The sequence below is a fragment of the Microtus oregoni genome, unplaced genomic scaffold (assembly GCF_018167655.1).
Source record: "Microtus oregoni isolate MIOR12 unplaced genomic scaffold, Mior012 000008F_ref0000371, whole genome shotgun sequence".
NCBI classification, from domain to species: Eukaryota; Metazoa; Chordata; class Mammalia; order Rodentia; family Cricetidae; genus Microtus; species Microtus oregoni.
In genome coordinates, this window is record NW_024543067.1 from 37,458,644 (window position 1) to 37,483,157 (window position 24,514).

The 24,514-nt window shown below is 46.6% G+C and overlaps 1 protein-coding gene across 1 annotated transcript in view; it reads right to left on the minus strand.

The window, feature by feature from the left end:
* The window catches only part of Dnmt1 (DNA methyltransferase 1), a 48,241-nt gene extending 26,365 nt beyond the window's left edge, over positions 1–21,876 (minus strand). The window contains exons 1-10 of the mRNA XM_041657222.1: positions 21,736–21,876; positions 11,085–11,121; positions 10,370–10,477; positions 10,075–10,279; positions 9,157–9,232; positions 6,522–6,597; positions 5,496–5,527; positions 5,057–5,135; positions 3,018–3,055; positions 637–724 (exon numbers count right to left, since the gene is read on the minus strand). Coding sequence (XP_041513156.1) covers positions 637–724; positions 3,018–3,055; positions 5,057–5,135; positions 5,496–5,527; positions 6,522–6,597; positions 9,157–9,232; positions 10,075–10,279; positions 10,370–10,477; positions 11,085–11,121; positions 21,736–21,815 — 819 coding nt within the window. The 5' untranslated portion in view covers positions 21,816–21,876. The remainder of the gene's footprint in view (positions 1–636; positions 725–3,017; positions 3,056–5,056; positions 5,136–5,495; positions 5,528–6,521; positions 6,598–9,156; positions 9,233–10,074; positions 10,280–10,369; positions 10,478–11,084; positions 11,122–21,735) is intronic.
* Positions 21,877–24,514: the final 2,638 nt, after the last annotated feature.

The window sequence follows — 24,514 nt, forward strand, 5'->3', positions numbered from 1 at the left end:
ACAATACTGTAATAGTAAAGTAAACAGCATTCTGAGTACTAGGGAACACACATGCACTAGAGGAGGTTGTGGAAGTCATGAGGACCCAGACAAACCCTGGGCTGCTCACACAGCAACCTCAATACATGTTACAGAGAACCCTTGCACCACCCTCCAACTGTATGCTTTAACCTTGAATGGAGGAACAGTCTCCAATAGCCTAGGCTGGCCTTGATCCTCATCTTTAGCTAAGGAGATGAAATTCCTACTCCTGTCTCTACCCTTCTGATGCTAAGATTACAAGTGTGCACCATTTTCCCAGACTTGTTTAGGTTGTGAGGGTGCTCTCAGGTAAGCAAGTTGGGGGGAGTCAAGAATTGCACTTAGGACTTAAGGGACAGGGCTTGCTGAACTAAAAACTCAAAAACTTCAACTCTAGGTGGACCAGGTCTCCACAGAAACGGACTTCACAAGCACCTTGGTCCAGGCAAACAGGCTCAGACATGCAGTGACAACCAACACCCAAGGGAGACCAGGCAAGTCCAGAGTAACAAGTGAGATGGATGATTTTGCACCCAGAAGCCTGCCCAGTATCATCTCTACCAATCCAGTAGGAGCACACAGACAAAGCTCATTTAAGTTAGATAAGGACTCTGCCTTTTCATCTTCGTCATCGTCCATTTCCTCGTGAGTTCCTGGTCTTGCTTCTCTGTCCGGCTCCTCCCTTGATCTCCGTCTTGATGATCTGCCACATAAAACAAAAGAAAAACTCATATGAACACTGGTGACCAAGACTCTAGGCACCATCCAAGCAGGGATGGCTTAAGTGACAACCTCTCAGAGTTCAAGAAGAGGGGATCTTTCCTATCCTCCACCTGTTTATCCTTTATATGACTTTATATTATATATTTTTGCAGAACTGGAGCTCAAACCTAGTTCATCATGAACTGATGGCAAGTACTCAATTGGGACCAACAAGATGGCTAAACAGATAAAGGATTTGACACATAAGCCTGATGATCTTAGTGATCCCCGTAATCCACCATGGTAGCTATGAACTGAATCTGGAGAGCAGCCCTCTTACCTCTGCAGGCAACCTGTAGCATGAATACATGCATGAGTGCCCTGGATCTATGAGTCACACCCCTTAGTTCTTTAGATTAAGACGAAATCATCAGTAGGGCTCCACTGGCACTCTGGGGCCTGAAAGGACTGTCTGCACCTGCCCTGTGAACACTGCTGAGATGAAAGGACTTGGAGCGTGGTCAGCATCAGCAAGCACAAAGGCTGGCCTCACAGAGTAGCAACCCCGCCCTCAGGTCAGATATTTTGCTGTCCTCTGGACCTGGGACTTCAATATTTGCATCGCTCAAGTGGGTATTAACAGAAGCTTTAAAAACAAAAACAAGATCTAATCTACATGGGTAGTAGAAAAAGACAAGATCTCCTGAGTAAATTGGGAGCATGGGACCTTGGGAGAGGGTTGAAGGGGAGGGGAGAGACAGGGAGGGGAGCAAAGAAAAATGTAAAGCTCAATAAAAATGATTAAGAAAAATTCACACACAAAAAATAAATTAAAAAAATTGAATTAAAAAAAAAACAAAAATTAAAAAAAAAAACCCAACCCTATCTCTGAGGTTAGGAAAATAGCTCAGATATGGACTAGAGTTCAAATTGCCCAATACACTACGTAAACACTGGTTGTGTAGGACCCATGGTTTTAGCGTTTAGAAGGCTGTGGCGGGGAAACCCCAGAGCAAGTTGGCTCATTAAGGTTAGTCCTACCAGTGACCCCTAGACTCAATCAAGAGCTCCTGCCTGAATGAACAGGTGCAATGAGGAAGCTGCTTATGTTGTCAAAGAAAAAGGATCACCTCTATTTGGATCTAGTGGAACCGGCTTGCAATCCCTGCATTCCAGATGCTGAGGCAGGAGGATCAAGTCTGGGCCAGGCTGGGATACACAGGAGAGCCTATCTATTAAAAACATCCAAACAAATTCACAACGAACAAATACGAAAAGACCAGCACTACTCGCCTGTGCCTATCCACTACCACAATAATATGCTCAGGTGACAATTAAGTCAGCCCACTGTCCCCGCCAGGATCAGCAGCCAGCTAGCAAGCCTCCAGTGAACTCAATGAATGCTTAGCTTTAAGCTACTGAGCTCTGGGACTATCAGCCAGCACCCTGAGTACAAGCTAACTTATATAACCACTCAGTGTGACCAGGGAGGCAAGAAGTCAGAAGGTCAAAGGCGACTATGTCAGTTTTGCTAGGGTAGTCAGACTTTTTGTTGTTGAGACATGGAGTCTATGTAGTTCTGACTGACCTGAAACTTGCAGAGATCCACTTGTCTCTGAGTGCTAGAATGAAAGGCATGTACCACATGCTCCAATTTTTTCTTTTTTTTTTCTCTTTTCTTTTTGAGACAGTGTCTCACTCTGTAGCTCAGATGGCCTCGAATTCATGGCAACCTTCCTGCCTTAGCTTCCAGTCTCCCACGATGAGATTACAGATGTGTCCCACTATGCCCAGCTTCATTTAACTTTAGTTATCTGTATAATGCGAGTGTAGACACATATGGAAGTCAGAAGACAACTTTCAGGAGTGGGTCTCTTTCTATTGTGTGGGTTCCAGGGATTGAACTCAAAATTGTCAGACATATTACAAGTACTTAGCCAGATGAGCCATCTCACTGTGCCTCGGTCTGTTTCTCAGCTATTAATATATTAGGCATGTGGGTATTTTGTCAACATGTATCTGAGGCCAGAAGAGGGTGTCTGATCCCCTGGAATCTGGAGTTAAAGGCAGTTGTTAGCTTCCAGGTGGTTATCAGGAACAGAACCCAGACCCTCCAGAAGACTAGCTAATGTTCTTAACGGTGGAGTCATCTCTCCAGCAGACCTTGTTCTGGCTTTTCTCAGAACTTTCTACAGACCACCAAAATACAACAGTGCTCAGCACCAGCCATCACTTGCAGCTGTGACACTACAGCTGAGCATCACTAAGGGCAGAGGCATGCCAGCTGCACTTACAGTTCTCTGGTTTGACGCCGGAGTCTCCTGTCAGGTTCCTAAAAGAGAATAAAAGAGTTAATAAAAAAAGCCAGTCTGGTCTACAAACTGAGTTCTGGTCAGCCAGATATACAGCATACACAGCGAGACACTGGCACCACCACCACGAAAAATGCCCATTCCCCAAGCTATGGAATTAACACACCTGCAGTAATCCTAGCGGACTCCAGTTGGTGAAGTTGGTAAGATGAACACTTACCAAGACCACTGTTTAGGGCGGCTCTCCCTGGAGTCCAGACCACACTTAAGACTTGTCTTACTCTGTGACTGAGTAGTTATACCCAGGCTCTAAGGTGGTGTTTTTCTCTCAGCCCTCACATTAATCCCACATTAAAGTATCTTTAATTCTGCTTCCTTAAAAATAAGACTGCACTCATGCTCTCCCCTGAAAAAGTAAAAAAAACTTAATAAATAAATAAATAAATAAATAAATAAAAGTCCAGCTGGGTGTCAGTGGCACATGCCTTTAATCCTAGCACTCGGGAGGCAGAGGCAGATCTCTGAGTTCAAGCCCAGACTGGTCTACAGAGCTAGTTCCAGGACAGCTAAGGCTGTACAGAGAAATCCTGCCTCAAAAAACCAAAGTAAAATAAAGCAAGAAACAACTGTCTTTTCTTTTGGTGGAGTCAGCAGACAGTGAAGACATTCTGATGAGATAAACCCTGGAGGGGAGGGAAAAAAAACTAAAGCAAATCCTGACTGGGGAGGTGCCCACACACACACACAAAAGTAAGTATTTTTACAAGGCTAAGGAAATATCTCAGCAACTAAAAGGCCTGTCACCCAGGCCTAATGACCCGAGTTGGAGTTCTCTGAACACAAGAAAGCCAAACCCAGGGTCAGTGAGATGGCTCAGTGCTAAAAGCACTTGTTTGTCTTGCTTGATGACCCAAGTTTGATATCTGGGTCCCACATGAAAGAGAATTAACGCATACAAGTTGTCTTTTGATTTTTGATATTCACATGATGTGTAGTCCCACAAACACAATAATAAGTGTAAAAAAATTATTTTTGGTTTTGCTTTTTGCTTTTTTGAGATAGTGTCATATAGCCCACGCTGGCCTTGAACTTACCATGTAACAAAGAATGACCTCTTCTTCCCAAGTACTAAAGAGTATAATTGTGCCTGGAAATTTTCTGTCGTTCTTGGGAATGATGAAACCCAAGGCTGCACGCAGGCCAGGCAAGTACTCCAACAAAGCTATATCCCCAGTCTTACCCATGTCTTACTGCTAAGCAAAGGATATGTGCAGCTCAGACCCTTCACCACTATTTTCTCCCAGTGCTGGCTAGAAAGAAGGGTCTCATTCCAGCCAGGGGGGAATGTGGAGAGGCTTTCTTTTTGTTTATGAGACTGAAGGATTGATGGAGGAAAGTCATTGGTTAATAAACTGCCTTGGCCCATTTGATAGGCCAGCCCTTAGGTGGGTGGAGTAGAAAGAACAGAATGCTGGGAGGAAGTGAGGCAGATGCCATGCCTCTCCTCTCCAGGGCAGACACGATGAAGCTCCAGCCCAAGATGGATGTACACTAGAATCTTCTTGGTAAGACACCACCTCGTGGTGCTACACAGATTATTAGAGATGGGTTAATCAACATATGAGAATTAGCCATTAAGAGGCTGGAACTAATGGGCCAAGCAGTGTTTAAAAGAATACAATTTGTGTATAATTTTGGGTGTAAAGCTAGCCGTGCGGGAGCCGGGAAGGACGAAAAGCAGGCCTACCTGCAGCTCCTTCTTCAAAGGATGGACCCAGAACCTCAAGCATGCTATGCCAAAACTCTGCCACTGAACCAAGACCCAGCCCAGGAGGGTGGCTTTGTATTTGGATGGTGCTATGGAACCTCCAGCATTTCCTATTGCTCAAAAAGGAGACCTCCACAGAGACTCAGTCAAGGCTTCCTACATCAGCTGAAATTCACTGTTGCTCTCCCCCACTCCACCTCATTCCGGAAACCAGAGACATGCTCAGGGAAAGAAGGTGGTAAAGGGGCTTTACCTGGTCACCTTGCTTTTCCCGACACGTGGGGGTTCCTGGTGTTACACTTTCCGGTTCCACTACAGAAACTCCAGCATCACTGTCAGGCAAAGTAGACTATTATATAGGCAGGAACCAAGCAGCTCAGTCTCCAGAAGCAGATTCATGAGCCCAGCTTCCTACACCAAGAGTAATCGCCACCCCAGGACAGTAGACAGTCAAGTGTTGTTTCACCATCGAATACTGAGGGAGACCTTTCAACTCAGGTCTCATACCAGGAGACCTCAACTCCTTCTGGGATGAGGGAGAATTCTACATGAATTAAAAGATTAATAGTTTACAAATTCAGCATCCTTAACAGGATTATAGTTGCCAAGGAAACTTACTACAGAACTCTAGCTTTCAGAAAATAATTTCTGTAACTGAGACAAATCAAAGAGGAGATTATAAGGATGCTTACCGCTCTGTGCTTGTAACTCTGCGTCTCTTATCCTGGGCAGAGGGAAGAATAGAAATTAAGACAATGTTGGTTTGAAAAGTAGATCGGGGCTGGGGATTCAGCTCAGGGGTAGAGTGATTGCCTAGCAAGTGCAAGGCCCTGGGTTCTGTCCTCAGCTCAAAACAAAAACAAAAACCAAACCAAAAACAACAACAAAAACAGATCAACCCCCCCAACCACAGTTAAGCAGAGTGGGTAGAGGTGGTAGAGTCATGTATGCTAGCCCACACCTACAACCCAGCACTCAGGCAATTGAGGCAGGGCAATCACCATAAGGTCAAGGCCAGCCTCAGCTAGTTTCAGGGTAGCCTGGATTATCCAGTGATGGCCTGTCTCAAAAGAGAGCAGGATGCATGAGAGATGGCTCACTCACTAAGAGTGCACTCTGTTCTTCCAGAGGACCAGAATTCACTTCCCAGGACCCATGTCCGTGGATCACCACCCCAGGAACTAGCTCCAGTGATCTGGCACGTCTGGCTTCCTTGGGCACCTACATGCATGTGCACATACCCACACACAAGAACCACAAACATACACATAAAAATCCCAACCATCTGGGATAGTGGTGTAAATATGTCATCCTAGCACTTGGGAGGTGGAGGCAGGAAGACCAAGACTTCAAGTCCAGGCTCAAGTACACACAGTTCAAGCCTACCCCGGGCTATACAATACTGTCTCAATATATTTGTGTATATCAAACACAGGGATCCTGTGTGTAGTTGAGTAGTGCAGTGCTTACATGGGTGAAGCCCTAGGTTTGAATCCAACATTGAAAAAAATAGAACTGCCTCCCGATGCCTTCAGACCAGAGCCACAGCATCCGCTGTTATACTCCGGTCTGCTGGGCACTAGCACAAGAGAACACTGCAGCAGCAGCCCTGTCCCACAGCACTGAACACCCCTACTACAAGGAATCTGTTTAGACAGACCAGCTTTTGCCAACAAACACATCCAAGTTAAATGTCCAGAGTCAACAGGATGGCCCACCTGGTCTCTCTCCTCGGCAACTGACTCCTCTAGGATTCTCTTCTCGGATTCTTCCTTGGGTTTCTGTTTCGTGGTGCTGTCACACGGTAAGGAGACGTTAGTTCTGAGACACACACACAAAGCCATCAAGTGGCCTTCAATAACTTTTCTTTTACAAAAGAACCTCTTGAAGGCACAGTTTGTCTTCCCCGCCAGGAGGTGCCCATCTTTCCAGGACTGAAGAGTTTCTTTTAAAGTTACGTGTATGATTTGAAGTTTTGTGCATGTACTCTTGGAGGTTAGGAGAGTATCAGGTACTCTGGAGCTGAAGTTACAGGTAGTTGTGAACACACCAGTGCTCAACATCCATATATTTGTTTTTAAAATCTTTTCATTTCATGTGTACAAATGCTTTGCCTGCATTTTTTTTTTTTTTTAAAGACAGGGTTTCTCTGGGTTGCTTTGGAGCCTGTCTTAGAACTAGCTCTTGTAGACCAGGCTGGTCTCGAACTCAGAGAGCCACCTGCCTCTGCCTCCTGAGTGCTGGGATTAAAGGTGTGCACCACCACCACCTGGCTGTTTTGCCTGCATTTGTGTCTATGCATCACACTGGGTAGTGCCTGTAGAAGAACGGAGACAGTGCTAGATCCCCTGGAACTGGAATTACCAAAGGTTGTGAGCTGGGTGCTGGGCCCTGAACCCTGACCCTCTGCAAGAGAATCAGATGCCCTTAAGGACTGAGCCATCTCTCCAGCCCCACACATGTATTCATATACATTTATAGTTTATATATGTTATATGCATGCATTTCTGCAATGTGATTACCCATTTTGGATTGGATAAAGCTGTCCTGCTTTTTGTGAGACAGTCTCTCACTGATCATAGAGCTCACCAGCTTAACTGGACTATCTGGACAGCCAGGGCCCAGAACCTGTCTCCGCCCTCTCCGTGCTTAGACCTGGCTTTTAACATGGTGTTGGGGATCTAAAAATAGGTTCTTGTGCTTGCAGAGCAAGCAAGCACTTTGCCTGCTAGATCTCACTATCTCCAGCTTTATACTTAAAATTTTTTTAGCGTGTATGAGTGTTTTGCTTGCATGTATGTCTGTGCACTACGTGTGCCTGGTACTTGCAGAAGCCAGAAGAGGATATCGGATCCCTGAGTTAAAGATGGTTATGAGCCACTATGTAGGTGCTAGAAATTAAAACCAGATCTGGAAAAGCAGTTGCTCAGCTTTGTATTTTCTGAGGCTGATTCAAAGGACAGAGTCACCTTTGTCAAAAATCTGTTATCTCTTTGTAAAAAGCAAAGCCAGCGGGGTGGTGGTGGCACACGCCTTTAATTCTAGCACTCAGGAGGCAGAGGCAGGCAGATATCTGTGAATTCAAGGCCAGCCTGGTCTACACAAGAGCTAGTTCCACGACAGCTACAGCTAGAGAAACCCTGTCTCAAAAAAAAAAAAAAAAAAAAAGCCATTGTTGTCTAGACCCATTGCTCTGAGACTTACAAAGTAGCAGGCAAAATTCTAATGTTTCAGAGAAACACTGTATGCTGTAGAGATGGTTCAGCAATTAAGACCACCCAGTGCTCTTGAAGGCTTTTGAGTTCAACCTAGGCCCTGGCTGTCCAGTTGGGTGATCATGTTGAATAAAGGCATACACATAACATATATATACACTATGAATGTACACAAGATATGTATGAAGCTGGAGAGATGGCACCTGCTCCTCTTACAGAGAACCTGGGTTCAGGGCCCAGCACCCAGTGGCTCAGAACAATTAGCAACTCCAGTTCCAGGGGATCAGCACCCTTTCCTGACTTCTGCAGGTACTACACAATGTGGTACACAGACACACATGCAAAATACTCGCATACATAAATCTTAAAAACAAAACCATAACAAAACATGGATATGTCTATATAAATATGTCCATATGAAACTGGTTGGTATAGCTTTGTGAAGGTTCCAGTACTGGAAAAAACAAAAAGTTCATAAAAGTCATGGAAACAGTATTATGCTTTATTTTCCTATTAACGGGTGATGAGTACGAGGGTTCTTTGTTGTTTTGTTCTTTAAGTTTTATGTGTATGGATGTTTTGTCTACATGTATCTGTGCACCACATGCTTACAGTACGTAAGAAGGCTGGAAGAGGACATCATATTGTCAGGGCTGGAGTTACAGATGGCCATGAGCTATCACGTTCATGATATCAGGAAATCAAATCTAGGTCCTTCACAAAAGCAGCCAGTGCTCTTATCTGCTAAACCATCTCTCCAGCACTGAGCACTAAGGGTTCTTATACTATATACTAGAGTTTTATGTATGCTTTAAGTTTTCTCAAAATGTGAAAAAAGACGAAGTGTTTACAAGCAATGTTTGACAATGTCTATAGAACAAAACCTGCAAAATAGATAATATATGTAGGGTTGCAGCTCAGTGGGAAATCCTCTGCCAGAAATCCCTATGGGGGTAGGGACACGGCTCAGAGGTTCCTAATGTGAACCGGACCCTGGATTCTATCCTCAGTACTAAAATAAAGGTAAAAAAAAAAAAAAAAAAAAAAAAAAAGGAAATGAATTTTGAAAGCCATTCATATTTTTCAAAAATTACCAGACCCCAAGAAGTGGCTAATAGCCCCTTCATTACATACTGACCCCTTCATGAAGTGAGATGTGATGGTGGTCTGCCTAGTGATTCTTCTCACAGCCATGGAGCTGGATGAAGCTTCAGCTGTTTAAAAACCAACAAGAAAAAGGACATGGCATTCTTCAATGAGAACAAATGACTACAGAAGCCAAGGACTGCACGAATATACACTTCTTGGCTTTCAAACTAGACTAAATTGCGTACCAGCTTGCACATGTCAACAGACAGTCCCTTAGAGCTGCCATTGTCCAGTACCTGACGATAGCATACAACCCAGGGAAAGGAAGCCCAGAATCCAAGAATGATTAATGGTGACAAAGCACCATGTCAAACCATTATAAATATAAAATCCCTAAACTGAAACCTCACGTGGGGTCCATCTATGAGAGTCTAAGGTAGGTAGAGGTGCACAGAAAATAAACCAGAGGCTCGGTGCAGCTCCGTGACAAAGAACCTGTACAGCATGCACATTGCTCTGGGCTCCATCAACACCACCATCATTCCCCCCCCCCCCCCAAGAGAACAGAACAGCTGGGGCTTGCTAGTTGTGCCCTTCCCTAGCACACTGCAGGTCTTAGGTTTCATCCCTGGCACTGCAAAAGACAGAGACAGACAGGACAACAGATAGAGGAAGGAAAGTTAAAAAACTTAACCAGAGAATAAGGGTGCAGCTGAATGTCAGCATGTTCTCAAGTGTTCACAGGGCCTTAGGCTTCCTTCTCAGCGCCAGAAACTAACAGAAACAACTAAAATACATGCATGCGGTGCATGCTCATAGGCTCAAGATGGAAACATCCCAGCACTCAGGAGGCTGAAGTAGGAGGGCAGAGTTTACAGTCAGCCTACGCTATAGACAGGCACTGTCTCAAAACAGCCAGAAACCCAAAATAAGCAAACAACTAAGTCACTATGCCACGTGTCCTTACAACTGGCCTCACTGTCCCACTTGCTTCTCCTGGGTGTCCGAGGCTTGGGCTTGGAGGATTGTTTTGAATCTGCCATTTCTGCTTTCCGGCTTGGCCGGCTCCCGTTGGCTGGACAATCGTTGGCTTTCCGAGTGAGAGAGTGAGTTCCGTTCTCCAAGGACAAATCTTTATTTAAAAGGGATTTCACTTTAGCCAGGTAGCCCTCCTACAACAGCAAAGAAATATTTAGTAGGAAGACATCAGAGTGAGACAAACAGGAGTCTCTGCCTCCCTAAAAACTGGGAAACAAACTTACCTCAGACAATTCTTCTTTATGTAATTTGGTTTCCAAGTCATATAACTGGCTCTTGATTTCTGTTTGCAGGAATTCATGCAACAGGTTCAATTTCTCTTTCACACACTCCTGTGGAAGGACACAGCTGAGGAACCCCCAGTCTCCCAAGACAGCAATTAACAAACTCAGATAAGCTGCACCTGGCCATCCCAATGGCTGGGTGCTGACAGCCCTGGCTCAGCCAAAACAAATATCACGCTAGGCATAGTGTAGGATGCCTGAGATCTCAACACTCGGGAAGCTTAAACAAGGAGGGTTGCCAGTTTAATCTGAGGTCAGTTTAACTATCTACTAAGTTCAGGGTCAGCCCAAGCTATGGATCAAAACCCTGCCTCAGAAATGAACTAGGGTCTGGGGCGATAACTTTGTCATTAAAGCACTTGTCATGCAAGCACAAAGACCAGAGATCAGATCTCCTGTACTGGCATAAAAGCTTGGCAGAATTCAGTACTCAGTAGGCAGGAAGGGGATTCCTAGGCCAAGCTTGGCTACTTAAGACTGGTTGAACCATGAGTTCCAGTGGACAGTGATAAAGAAAAACATCTGACGTCAACCTCTGGTCTCTACATGCACATGCATGCTCCTGACTGCATATGGGCACCCACATATATGCGAACACATGCACAGGCACACATACATATACAAGTGAATATTTGAAGGAAGAGAGAGCAATTACCTTTTCTGTTAAACCATCTCTTTCCAAGTCTTTGAGCCTGAGTAAAAAAAGTGATACAAAAATAAAATAAGCAACTTCGTTTACCTCTGAGAAGCAGAAGGGGCTGGAGGAGCAAGAACTCAAAGCCATCTCTGGTTATACATTGTGAGCTTGAGGCTAGCTTGGACTACAGGAAACCCCGTCTCAAAGCAGAGGGGCAGAAAGTACAAGAAAGCAAATTGGGAACAGGCCATAGTCAGGGTCTTTCCTAGATGACCTACAACTGTTTTCCCAGCTGGGTCTGCCACAGCATGAATGATGTCGGCATGGGTCATGGCTACACTGTGAGGACCAGCCACGGATAAAATGAGGAAAATGAGGTGTCCAGGGCATCAGGCATGCCCACTTACAGAGACGTTGAGATGAAATCTGATAGGTCAGATTGGTGAGCTGAGAATGCAGCTCAGGCGGCCTTGGATTTCATCCCTAGCACCACAGGGAGGGGGGCACGGACACGACACGACAACAAAGCAAGCCAAGATCTCAAAGAGCTCAACCTCCAGAATGTGTACCTAAGTTTGGAAGTACAGAATTCTCTTGGACTTGTCTGAGAGAGTTGTTGTCAGATTACTGATTACCTTACCTCTCTGGTCAGGGACCACTAGAAGAATGAAAAGCCACAGAAGTGGTAGCCTGTGACCAAGCTTGGGGACAGTGGAGGGTGAACAGGTCTAACTGCCATGGACAGGAGCCAGGCCTGTGCCAACTCTGCCCCATTCCAGCAGCCCTGAAGTCTGGGTGCTCAGTTTTCGGTAGCTAGAGGGTAGATTCAGTATTTCCAGTGGCTGCTGGACCAGAGGCACCGTGGTTACTCCACAGCTACTGGCAGACCCTACTTTGTTCTTGGTCAGAAGCTGGGTAAGTGGACTAATATCAGCAAAGGGGTTTTCCCTTAGAAAAGACGTTCGATACCAAGCCAACGAAACTTACAGTTACAGTTAACTACAGTACAACAGGGACTCTAGCTCTGGAGAGCTGGGGCCTTGAGAATGCTTGTCCAATATGCATATTCTGGGTTCCATCCCAGTACCCAGTAACCCAGGAATGATGATGCATATCTGTGAGCCCAGATCTTAGGGTGTAGGGAGGAGGTTCAGGAGTTCAAGGCCAGCCTAGGCTAAAAAATGAATTTTTTTTTTTTTGGTTTTTCGAGACAGGGTTTCGCTGTGGCTTTGGAGCCTGTCCTGGAACTAGCTCTGTAGACCAGGCTGGTCTCGAACTCACAGAGATCCGCCTGCCTCTGCCTCCCGAGTGCTGGGATTAAAGGCGTGCGCCACCACCGCCCGGCTAAGCCTAGGCTCCAGTAAACTAAAGAAAAAGGCTCTGGAATGGCTGTTTTTCCAAAGCAGACTGGAGTGTGGCAGAGTGCTGCCTAACACATAAAAAGCCCCAAGTTCTACTACAGCACCCAAAGGAAAACAAAATTCCCTCCAGGCTCAGAGTCTCACGCGGACAAAAGTCATCCCACCCTACAGTCATTTGGCCCAAGGCAAGACTCGGAGAAAGGCAGCTGCACAGGTGGACATTTATAGCCAGAGGCATAAACACAGCTGCTTCAGCTGTGCCTGTAACTGTCGCTTTGGTGCCCCACCAGATGCTGGGATGGAACCCAGCACAAGATCTACCTCGAATCACACTCCCTCAAAATGAAGCTAGGACACAGCGGCTGTGGCCAGCTCAACAGCCCTAGATCTGAGATTCTACCAGGTAAGACTCAATCAAGCTTGATGGTTCAGGCCTGGAATCCTAGCACACTGGATGGAAGAGTTCATAGGATCAAGTTCAAGGCTACCCTGTGCAACAGAAAGCAGTAGGTCTCAAAAAGAATGAGAAAGTCCAAGTGGAGAACTCGAAACCTCCTTCACCCCATGTTGACCAAGACAGGCCATGATCCATTCCTAACTACTTCCAAGAGTTTAGCCACCTAGGGAAGATAAAATACACATAAACCTTTGAAAAAGTAGGCCGACATAGCCAGGAACAGCAGCACTGAACTGCAATCCCAACACTTCAAAGGTAGAGGTAGGAGGATGGCAAGTTCCAGGCCAGCCTGGATTTTAAGGCTCCATTCTGTCTCAAACATAATGTAGGGCCCCAGTGGAAGGTTCAGTGGATAAAGGCACTTCTGCAAGTCTGACCGAAGTTCGACTCCTCCAAGTGGAAGGAGAGAACCAACTCCTGAAATTGTCCTGACCTCCACCTACATTCTCCACACAAGTCACACACAATAAACCTAATTTTTAAAAAAATCTAATATAGCCAGGCAGTGGTGGCACACACCTTTAATTCCAGCACTCAGGAGGCAGAGGCAGGTGGACCTGTGAGTTCTAGCAGAGGAAGCCTCCTGAGCAGAGTCTCAGTAGGACAGCTGCTTCAGGGGATACCCAAGAAACAGCCATTAGCAGTGCCAGACAGAAAGAAGTCTGGAGAGGACCCAACAACGAAAGCTCAGCAGCATACCATTAGAAGAGCCATGGAAAGACAGGACCACATTGGAACCACGATTTTAGAAAAAAAAAAAAATCAGTCCAACAGAAACATGAACTACATAGGAGTTTGCAAAGGTTAAGTTATTTCAACATTCTAAACCAGAAATGCTGGTCTGAGATACAATTTGGCAGCAGAGTAGAGCCTACAAAACAAGCCCAAAGTTCTAGAACCCCACCTTTTCTGTCTGTTGCTGGGGATGAAAGCCAGGGCCTTGAAATGTGCTAAAGACATAATTCTCCCACTGAGCTATACCCCCTAGTCTCTGGCTAAGCAAATGGGGTGAGGCCATCTGATGATAGATAGCATCTTGGGTAGCAAAATGATGTCTCTCTCACAAGATGCTGCTGCACTGACCCCAGGACCTGTGACTCTTATGTGGCAAGAGCAACTCTGAAAATGTGACTAAGATGCTCGAGCTTCTGATGGAAAGATGGGAAGATTATCAGGGCTTAGTCTAAACTCCATCAGCACAGAGCTTTCCACTGCATTGCAGGTCAGAGACAAGGACATGGCCCAAGAGGTTGACTTTGGGGGGTGGAGGTGGGATGGGAGTCAACAGACAGTTTCAGAAGCTGGAGACAGTCTTCAGTTTAGCACACCTGTAATCCCAGCATTTAAAAGGCCCAGGCAGGGACATCACAATGTCCAGGTACCCCAGCTACATCACAAGTCTGGAGCAGGCTGATGAGATGACTTAGCAAGGACCCAAGTTAGGGGCCCAGAACCCATGTAAAAAAACTGATGACAGCCGGGCGATGGTGGCGCACACCTTTAATCCCAGCACTCAGGAGGCAGAGGCAGGCGGATCTCTGTGAGTTCGAGACCAGCCTGGTCTACAGAGCTAGTTCCAGGACAGGCTCCAAAGCCACAGAGAAACCCTGTCTCGGGGGGGGGGGGGGGGGGGGGGGGGGACACAAAACTGATGAGAGCCGGGTGGTGGTGCCCACGCCTTTAATCCCACCACTCGGGAGGCAGAGGCAGGCGGATCTCTCTGAGTTCGAGGCCAGCCTGGGCTACAAGAGCTAGTTCCAGGACAGGAACCAAAAAAAAAAAAAGCTACGGAGAAGCCCTGTCTCAAAAAATCCAAAAAAAAAAAAAAAAACAAACCACACAACAAAACTGATGAGAAAAACAACACTAGGTCACCAAATCTAGTCAAAGGTGAGCTTTAGGCTCAGTGAAAGACCTGTCTCAACAGGGTGGAGACAATTTTGAAAAGACAACCAACAGTGACCCCTGGCCTGCCACATAAGCCTGAAATCTTAAGTTTGATCCCCCAGAATCCATACAGAGGTGGAAAGAGCATCAACGCTAACAACCTGACCTCTGCCTTTCATGTACATACCAAGACAGCATAGCACCCCCAGACTCACTATTGTAACTGTAACTTCAAGTTTTTCTAAATCACAAGTAAAAATTAAAATAGTCCTGGGATGTCTATACCGGTACAGCTGCATTCATACATATATACACACACAATAAAGAGAACTAGCCAGGTGTAATAGTACCTATCACAGTAAGCACAAGGTTGGAGTAGGAAAACTAAGTTCAAGATCAGCCTGAGGTATAGAATGGGACCCTGTTTTAAAACTTAAACTACAGGGCTGAAGAGATGGCTCAGAGGTTAAAAGAACTGACCGCTGTTCTGGAGGTCCTGAGTTCAATTCCCAGCAAGCACATGAAGGCTCATACACATGTATGAGATCTGGTGCCCAGAACACTATATATGTAATAAATAAATTTAAGGAAAAAACAAATTTAAACTGCAAGAGCTAGTTTCAGGAAGGCTCCAAAGCTACAGAGAAACCCTGTCTCAAAAAAAAAAAAAAAAAAAGCCGGGCGGTGGTGGTGCACGCCTTTAATCCCAGCACTTAGGAGGCAGAGGCAGGCGGATCTCTGTGCGTTCGAGACCAGCCTGATCTACAACCAGGACAGGCTCAAAAACCACAGAGAAACCCTGTCTCGAAAAACCACCAAAAAAAAAAACAGACACAAAAAAAATAATCAAGTACCCCAGACTTACAATAGTCATAAACTAAATTGCCAGCTCCCCAGAGAGAGGACACATTCCTGCCTATGTGTGTCCAGAAAGGACCCCAAGCTAGGAACATCCTGGTTTCTACTCCATACCTCCCTCATTTCTGACCCTCACCACACAAGAGACTGATACTCTTTGGTCCAAGGTGTGGTTCAAAGGCATAGCACTTGCCTAGCACAAATCTACATCCAGTACTAAAAGAAGATATAAGAAAATGAATAGGGGCTGGAGAGATGGCTCAGAGGTTAAGAGCATTGCCTGCTCTTCCAAAGGTCCTGAGTTCAATTCCCAGCAACCACATGGTGGCTCACAACCATCTGTAATGAGGTCTGGTGCCCTCTTCTGGCCTGCAGACATACACACAGACAGAATATTGTATACATAATAAATAAATAAATAAATATTAAAAAAAAAAAAAAGAAAATGAATAGTTCACTTCAACACCAGAGAGAAAGATCTAAAACTAAACCAGTCTTGGCAGCTCATGCCAAGAATCCCAACAGCACTCAGAGGCTGAGGCAGGAAAAGGAATTCAAAGATAGTTTCAAACAGAGGGTTAACAGGTCCAGACAAACAAAATCTAGGCAAATCATAGAAAGAAAAAGCCTAGAGCATCCCACAAGCCTGGCATAAAAAGACAACCCAGCTGAGGGCAGTGTACTTGAATAGACTAGCACCTGGAAGGCAGAAGCTCCCTGCTCCCTGCTGTGATGGCCCAGGGTGGAGGCCTCCAGACTGCTGCTCTAACTCACTCCCACCAGGAGTGGTCAGCCTCATTTCTTAAATGGCACATTAAACGATAAAATATCTGCCCTGGGTTCTATGCCCAGTGCCCCCCCCCCCAAAAACAGATGGGGAGCCCTGGAGATAGGGCTTGGTGGTCAACAGCATGTACTGCTCTTACAGAGGACCTAAGTTCCCCACCTGGGTCAGGTGGCTTGCAATGTCCCCTCCTTAATTCAAGTTCCAAGGGGTTTGACACCTTGTAGTCTCTATGGGCACCTGCATGCGCATGACACACACACACACGTGAGTAAAAATAAGTCTTTAAAAACTAGACACAGATAGGGCACTAAGATTAAGATGACGACCACACAGCTGTAAGGGACAGAACCAAGGACTTAACAAAACACCTGTCAACCAAGTGACAGTGTTCCAGACCTGTGGTGAGCTACACCCCCTCTAGCATAGAGCTGATAGACACACAGAGGTCTGGGTTCAACTTCAGCACAGCAAAAATAAAAATTACAGGGCTGGAGAGATGGCTCAACGGTTAAGAGCATTGCCTGCTCTTCCAAAGGTCCTAAGTTCAATTCCCAGCAACCACATGGTGGCTCACAACCATCTGTAATGAGGTCTGGTGTTCTCTTCTGGCCAGCAGGCACACATGTAAACAGAATATTGTATACATAATAAATAAATATTAAAAAAAAATAAAAATTACAGAACTCAAAACTTCCTACTTAAATGAAGCCAGGCTGTATCATCTTTCTGAGGAGTGAACTTAATGCATAGAAGAGGAAAGTCAGTGAGTAAACTGCTTGCTAGAACACTTGAGGCTCTCAGTTCCATTCCCAGCACCGCATAACCTGCACACATGGATACAGGCACCTGGAAGTGGAGGCAGGAGGGTCAAGAATCCAGGTCATCTTAAGCTACACAGGGTGGCTGAGGCTAGCCTGGGCTACCCAATTGTCTGAAAAAACTCAAAAAGGACTGGGGCAACCTATGCTGGAGAAGATGTGGGGTAAAGGGAACACTTCTGCATTGCTGGTGGGAGTGCAAACTGGTACAGCCACTTTGGGAATCAGTATGGTGATTTCTCAGAAAATTAGGAAACAACCCACTTTAAGACCCAGCAATACCTCTTTTGGTTATATATCCAAAGGACGCTCAATTGTGCCACAAGGACATGTGCTCAACTATGTTCATAGCAGCTTTGTCATAGCTGAACCTGGAAACAACCTAAATGTCTCTCGACTGAAGAATGGATGAGGAAAATGTGGTACATTTGCATAATGGAGTATTACACAGTGGAAAAAATAATGACATCTTGAAATTTGCAGGAAAAGGGATGAATCTAGAAAACATATTGAGTGAGGTAACCCAGACCCAGAAAGACAATTATATGGACTCACTCATAACTGACTTTCAGACATAAAGAAAAACCACCCACAATTCACAATCCCAGAGAACCTAGACAACAAAGAGGACCCTAAGAGACACATACATGGATCTAATCTACATGGAAAGTAGAAAAAGACAAGATCTCCTGAGGAAATTGGGAGCATGGGATCATAGGAGAGGATAGAAGGGGAGGAGGAAGGAAAGAAGAGGAGAAAAAATATATAGCTCAATAAAAACAAAAAAAATGACTGTCATACTACAACATAAACCCGAGTTTGAATCCCAATACCCACAGAAAGCCAAACATGGATGGAGAAAGGACCTCTGGGTTTGCAGGCCAGTCAGACTAGCTCAATCAGTGAGTTCCAAGGTTATGAGCAATCGGTCTCAACGAAAAGGTTAATTATCCCCATACTCAGATACAAGTAGGAGAGTCTAGAGTTCCAGGTAGGACTAGTTTACATATTAAGTTCTAGAATAGCCAGGGTTATGAAGGAAAACTTTGTCTCAAAATATATAAGATTGAAAGCAAAAATCCAGCCCCAGGGATCCACTGCCCTCTTCTGGCTTCCTTAGGCACCAGGCATATAAACTGTACAGATATACTCACAGGCAAAACACCTGTTATCTACCTACCCCCGCCCCCTGCTCACTCAGCATAAGGTAGAGAAGGCAAGAAACCAATTCAAAAAGTTCAAATGTAATAAATTGGGCATGGTTGCACATGCCGTCTTTAATCCCAGTATTTCAAACCTGGCGGTGGTGGTGCACGCCTTTAATCCCAACACTCGGGAGGCAAAGGCAGGCAGATCTCCGAGTTCGAGGCCAGCCTGATCTTCAAGAGCTAGTTCCAGGACAGGAACCAACCAAAAGCTACGGAGAAACCCTGTCTCGAAAATTAAAAGAAAAAATCCCAGCATTTGGGAGGCAAAGGCAAGTAGATAGGAGTTTCAGGGCAGTTTGGCCTTCAAAGAGTTCCAGCCTACCAAAGGCTACATAGTGAGACTCTGTCTCAGAAGAAAAAAAAATTTAAAAGTCAGATGAGATGGCCCATGAGTAAAAGCACTCGTTGCCAAGTCTGACTTTCAACTCCAGGAGCCCCGAGAACTGCCTCAGGAAAGACCTTCACATGTGCGCACAGACACAGCAAACACTGACTTGGTGAGAAGGATCGGTGGGTCTGAAAGTTCAGTTTGAGCCCAAATCCACATAAAGGTGGATGATGGTATAAACAAGTCTAACTGCCACACTCATGCTGTGGTACGTGTGCATATGAGATTATGCCCGCCCCTATGCTGTGGCACATGCACATTAGACACACACCGTTCACACACAAGTTTAAAAAAATAAGAGCAGGACAGGCATGTAAAGCACACCTGTCAGTACTCAGGAGGAACAAGCATCGTTAAGTTCAAGACCAGCTGAACTACAGAGACTCTCTCTGCCTTGAAAAAAATTTATAAAGCTGAAAGAAATTAGAACCCCGAGTCAATAAGGAGGGCTCAGCTACGGGAAAGACACCACCTTGTTCAGGAAAAGAAGTACCTCATCCTGAAAGGAATGAGTTTTTGAAACAAGGCTTTGGTTGAATTCTAACTAGTGGCCCTCCTGCTTATGCCCTCTAAGGGCTTAGGTCACAGACCACGTGCCACCACACCTGACTAAGACGACCGGCTCCGGCAGAGTGCCCTCTGACTTCCACAGGCAAGCGGTAGCATGTACCCACATACATATAAAAGTTAAGACTTGGACTGGAGAGATGGCTCAGAGGTTAAGAGCATTGCCTGCTCTTCCAAAGGTCCTGAGTTCAATTCCCAGCAACCACATGGTGGCTCACAACCATCTGTAATGGGGTCTGGTGCCCTCTTCTGGCCTGCAGGCATACACACAGACAGAATATTGTATACATAAGTAAATAAATAAATATAAAAAAAAAGTTAAGACTTAGAATCCAAATATCGAAAACACTTTATTTTATATGTCTGGCAGAACTACGCAAACAAATTGTCATTTAGGCAGGTGCCATTTAAATACAGACCAGCAGTATGGACAGAAGCTGCCCCAAGGCCTAATTCAGCTCCTGACTATCCTACCAGAGAGACACTTCTTCGCACTGTAGATTATACTTTGCTACTACATTTTCCTAAACCAAGCAAAGTTAAGCCAGGTGTGGTGTCAACGGTCCTATAATCCCAGCACTTGGGAAGCAGATACAAGAAGATCAAGGCTAGCCCGAGCTATACAAACCAGCCTGAAGCTAGCCTACCTGGGAAACAAAACCACAAGTGAGCAAATGAACAAAGACAGGAAAGACAGTAAGGGAGGTCATTTCACTGTCTAAAGAGCCATCAAGGGCTTTAACTATGTATTTTTGGTAGAAAGGTTAAATTGTAAAAGAAAAAACTGTTGAGGGGTGTCACAAAAGCTGCCTGTTTTTATCTCTATAACAGTCAAAAACATATTCAAAACCTAAACCATCATGGTAGCACATGCCAGTAATCCCAACATTGAGACAGAGGCAGGAAGATGGAGAGTTCCAGGCCAGCCTGGGGAACTCGCTAAGAATCCTGTCCTCTCCCCACCACCCAAAAGAGAAAGGGCTGGAGGTGTAGCTCAGTGACAGAAAACTTGCATGCACAAAGCTTGGGAGCAAGCTGGGGTGGGGGCGTCTGACAGGAAGGGGAATTTCAGTTATGCTCCTTTCTCCAAAGCTCGACTAGGAACTGGCCTGGCATGACCGGTGTAAACAAAACCCATGGAAAGAGACAGCAGAAGTAGGTCGGGTTGGAATACGTCCAGAGCTGGTCCGGGCACCCCATGACCAAGGCACAGCGGCACGTGGGACAAGTTTTCAGAAATGAACTGACTAATGATGTCCTTCTGGAACAGGAAGCGGGATCCAGCGTTCCCGCCAATGCCTGCGCACAGAAACACCCAGGGTCCCTCACTGCCAGTGACACACACACACTGGACCGCAGGGAGGAGTGGGGGGAGATTCACATGCACTAAAATGGGGGGTGGGGTTACCTGCCATCCCTCACTCCTAAAGAAAAGGCACTCGGAGTACGGAATAGGCACACGGGACAACGTAAAAAGCTTCCTCAGTGGTGCCAGGATCAAATGAATTGTTTCACAGGGTTAAGCCATGGGGCGGGAGCCAAGACAGCTCACTAACGTTACCATCCATCTCTCCCTCCCCATGACACACACTCTGGACAGGGTCAAAAATTCCCTCGATTGCTCTGGGATCTCAGGACCTGGTTTATGTCACTGCAAAAGTAGAGGGCCCATTCCGCACCATCCCTCTCCTGGCAGTCTCTTTGATGGCTCCAGGATCGCAGGGGCTCCTTTACTTTAGGGTAACAGCAAAACAAAAACCCACGTGGGCTGCAAGCTGCCCAGGCCCAGTGCTGCACCGGGAAAGAGCAGCTCTGAGGACTTGACAGCCGGGCACGGAAAGAGGGGGGACGCCGAGGCAGCGCGCCTGCACCCGGGCCTCCGCGCCTGCACCAGGGCCTCCGGAGGACCCTGCGGAACGACCCTGGGGTGGGCACGGCGAGACCCACTGGGCACCGGAAGTGGAGGCCGGAGCAGGGGGGGAGTGTGGGGGTGTCCACAAGCCGCGGGGAGGGGGACATTTCCTACAAACCCAGGAGCCTGGCTGACCAAACAGGCGGCACCCTGGAGGTGCCCCAAGCCTGCACCTCCACGAGGCTAGGAGATACTCTGGCCTTTCTCCCTCCGGTTTCCCAGTCAGTGGACTGGCCAGCAAACCGGCCCCCACCCATTTTGGCGCCAAGAGCCTGGAGGACTCCCGACCGGAAGCGCGGCCCGCGCCAAGCACTGCCCCGCGCATGCGCGCCCCGGCTGTCAGCGGCCGCAGGGCACCCTGAGATGCCTCCACAAACGCCACGGCATCGGTGTAGCCCCTCAACCCCCACCCCGCGTGGCACCTACCGCCTGCGGACATGGTCGGGCAGCGAGCCTGCCGGGGAGGCGAGCGCGGGCACTCGGGCCGGGGCTGTTCGTGCTGGCATCTCGCAGGTCGCAGCCGACAGGACAGCTCTGAACGAGACCCCGGCTTTTTCGCGCGCGGAAACCAACTGGGAGGGGGCGGCGCAAGCGGAAGCAGCGTGTACCACGGGCTGAAGGAGCGGGGGGAAGAGCGCGCGGGGCGGAGCGGGCGCGCATGCGCAGGACGGGCGCCCCGCACACCTCCTGGCTACAGTGGTCTCTTCCGCACCTCGGCTGGCACCCCCACCTTTGCTTTCCCCGGAGAGGTAGCTCAGCCCTTGATAGCGGGGAGAGATTCCTGGGTTGGGTTGCTTCACCCACATCCAACCACTCAAAGCCACTGTAACTCCTCTTCCAAGGGATCCTACGCCCTCTTCTGGCTTCTGTGGGCACTGCACTCACAGGCGCATACACAAACACAAAGTTAAAATCTTTAACAAAAGGCCTCACAGTTAACCCAGTCTTCACCCCTTACCCTCTAAAATGACCTTGAGTACACCATCTGGACTTATCCTATGTCCTTATCTGCCAACCAGGCCTGAAAGCAGTGCCTTGAAAATGGAGTTCACAAGAGACTTAAGTTATATGCCAAGGATGTAGCATAGTGGAGAGACCAGGAATCATGTCCATAGGCTACCTTGAATAAAATAACAGAACACAGGGAAATGATAATCTCTTCTATTGACCTTCCACATGCTGTGAAAAGGTCGGGAATATATAGCCTAGGAATACTTACCTAGCAAACCCCAGAGCCCTGAGATCCATCCCTACCACCAGATGAACAAATAACAGAATGAATAGGAGGAGCTGGAAAATGGCTAAGAGAATTGATTCTGACCCTTATCAGTCTTCCTCCGACTATATATGCACTTTGACATCATACATACACACAAAAATAAATTTAAAATGTTTATTTTTAAACTTTATTTAACTTTATTTCATGCACATTCGTATAATGATGTCAGATTCTCTTGAATTGGAGCTACAAACAGCTGCGAGCTGCCATGTGGGTGCTGGGAATTGAACCCCGTCCTCTGGAGGAGCAGTCAGTGCTCTTAACCACTGAGCCATCTCACCAGCCCCAATTTAAAGTTTTTATAGATTTTTTTTTTTTACAACAAAGTTAGCAAATTTATTTACTTTTGGGTTTTTCAAGACAGGGCTTCTCTGTGTAGCAGCTCTGGCTGTACTGGAACTTGCTTTGTAGACCAGGCTAGGCTCAAACTTACTGAGATCCACCTTCCTCTGTCTCCCCAGTGCTGGGATTAAAGGTACACACTACAACATCCAGCCAAAGTTAATTTTAAAAATCCTGAGGCAGCCAGGTGGGTCTCTGAGTTCAAGGCCAGTCTGGTCTACTAGAGCTAGTTCCAGGACAGGCTCCAAAGCTACACAGAAACCCTGTCTCAAAAAAAAAAAAAAAAGAGAGAGAGAGAGAGAGAGAAAAGCAAAGAAATAAAGAAAATCTGTTTAGCTCCAACATGATGAACCTTAAGGACACTGAGCTGTGGGAGCTGGAGAGATGGCTCAGCAGGCTAAGAGCCTGGACTGATCTTCCAGAGGACCTGGGTTTAGTTCTCAGCACCCACATGGCAGCTCACAACTGTCTAACTCCAGCTCCAGTGGATCCGACACCCTCACAGACATACAGGCAGGCAAAACACCAATGCACATAAAATAAATTTAAAACTTAAAAATAACAAAGAAAACTGAGCTAAGTGAAGTAGAAAAAGGACAAATACATGCGGCTACATCAGTGAACTTCCAGGGTAGCGAGACTCTTAGAACAAAGATGCGCGAGAGGGGGGAACTAGTGCAAGGCCTACAGTGTCCATCTCAGAAGATGAGAAGTTCCAGAAACTGTTAAATACCACAGAACCACACATTCAATCATAAAATACACAGAAAACTAAGCACACACCTTCTCCCCAGGCTTGAGTAACTTGTCCAAGTCAGAAATCCAGAGGTAGCCAAGTCCCTTGGAGTACACTGGGCAGAGCCACCTCTCCCTTGAGAGCCCCTTGAGCAACCCCAGAACTCTGGCGTCATAAATACTGACTCCAGCATCTGCCAGTTTTATATCAAAGAGCCCCTGAGTCAGCTGGCACACTGCCCCTCCAGGTGCCCTCCCCATCCCTAGGCTCCTAGCCTTCCCACTGATGCCAGCATGGAGGAAGCTGTGAAAAGCCATATGCAGAATATCTGCCCTTCCTTACTGCCCCTGAACGACTTCTCAGAGCGCAATCACCCCCTCCGCTCCACGGCAACCCACAGACCGGATTAAAAAGCTAGCTACAGCCTATAGTCAGCACGCCTCCCAATTCAGCGATGGGCCTGTGGGGACAGAAGGGGCTAAAGAGACGCTTCACCCTGTGATCGTAAGAGGTTCAACTGCCCAAGCTCATTAGTGATCACAGAAACAAACCTCAATGTGTCCCCTCCCCTCAAACACACAACACACGCACGCACGCACCCGAGAATATGTCAAAGAGGAATATTTCAGTGTTAACACATCAGAACACTTCCTTAGCCCTGCAGGAAGTCAAAATCCAGTATAGCTGGGCAAGTGAGAAGGCTTGGCAGAGTAGGAGCACTTGCCACAGGTGCCTACATTTGAGCCCTGGGACTCAAGTCAGGTGGAAACAATACACATACAATTAAAAAGTGAGGACCAGCAAGACAGCTCAGCACATAAAGGTGCTTGCTGCCTAGCATAAAGATC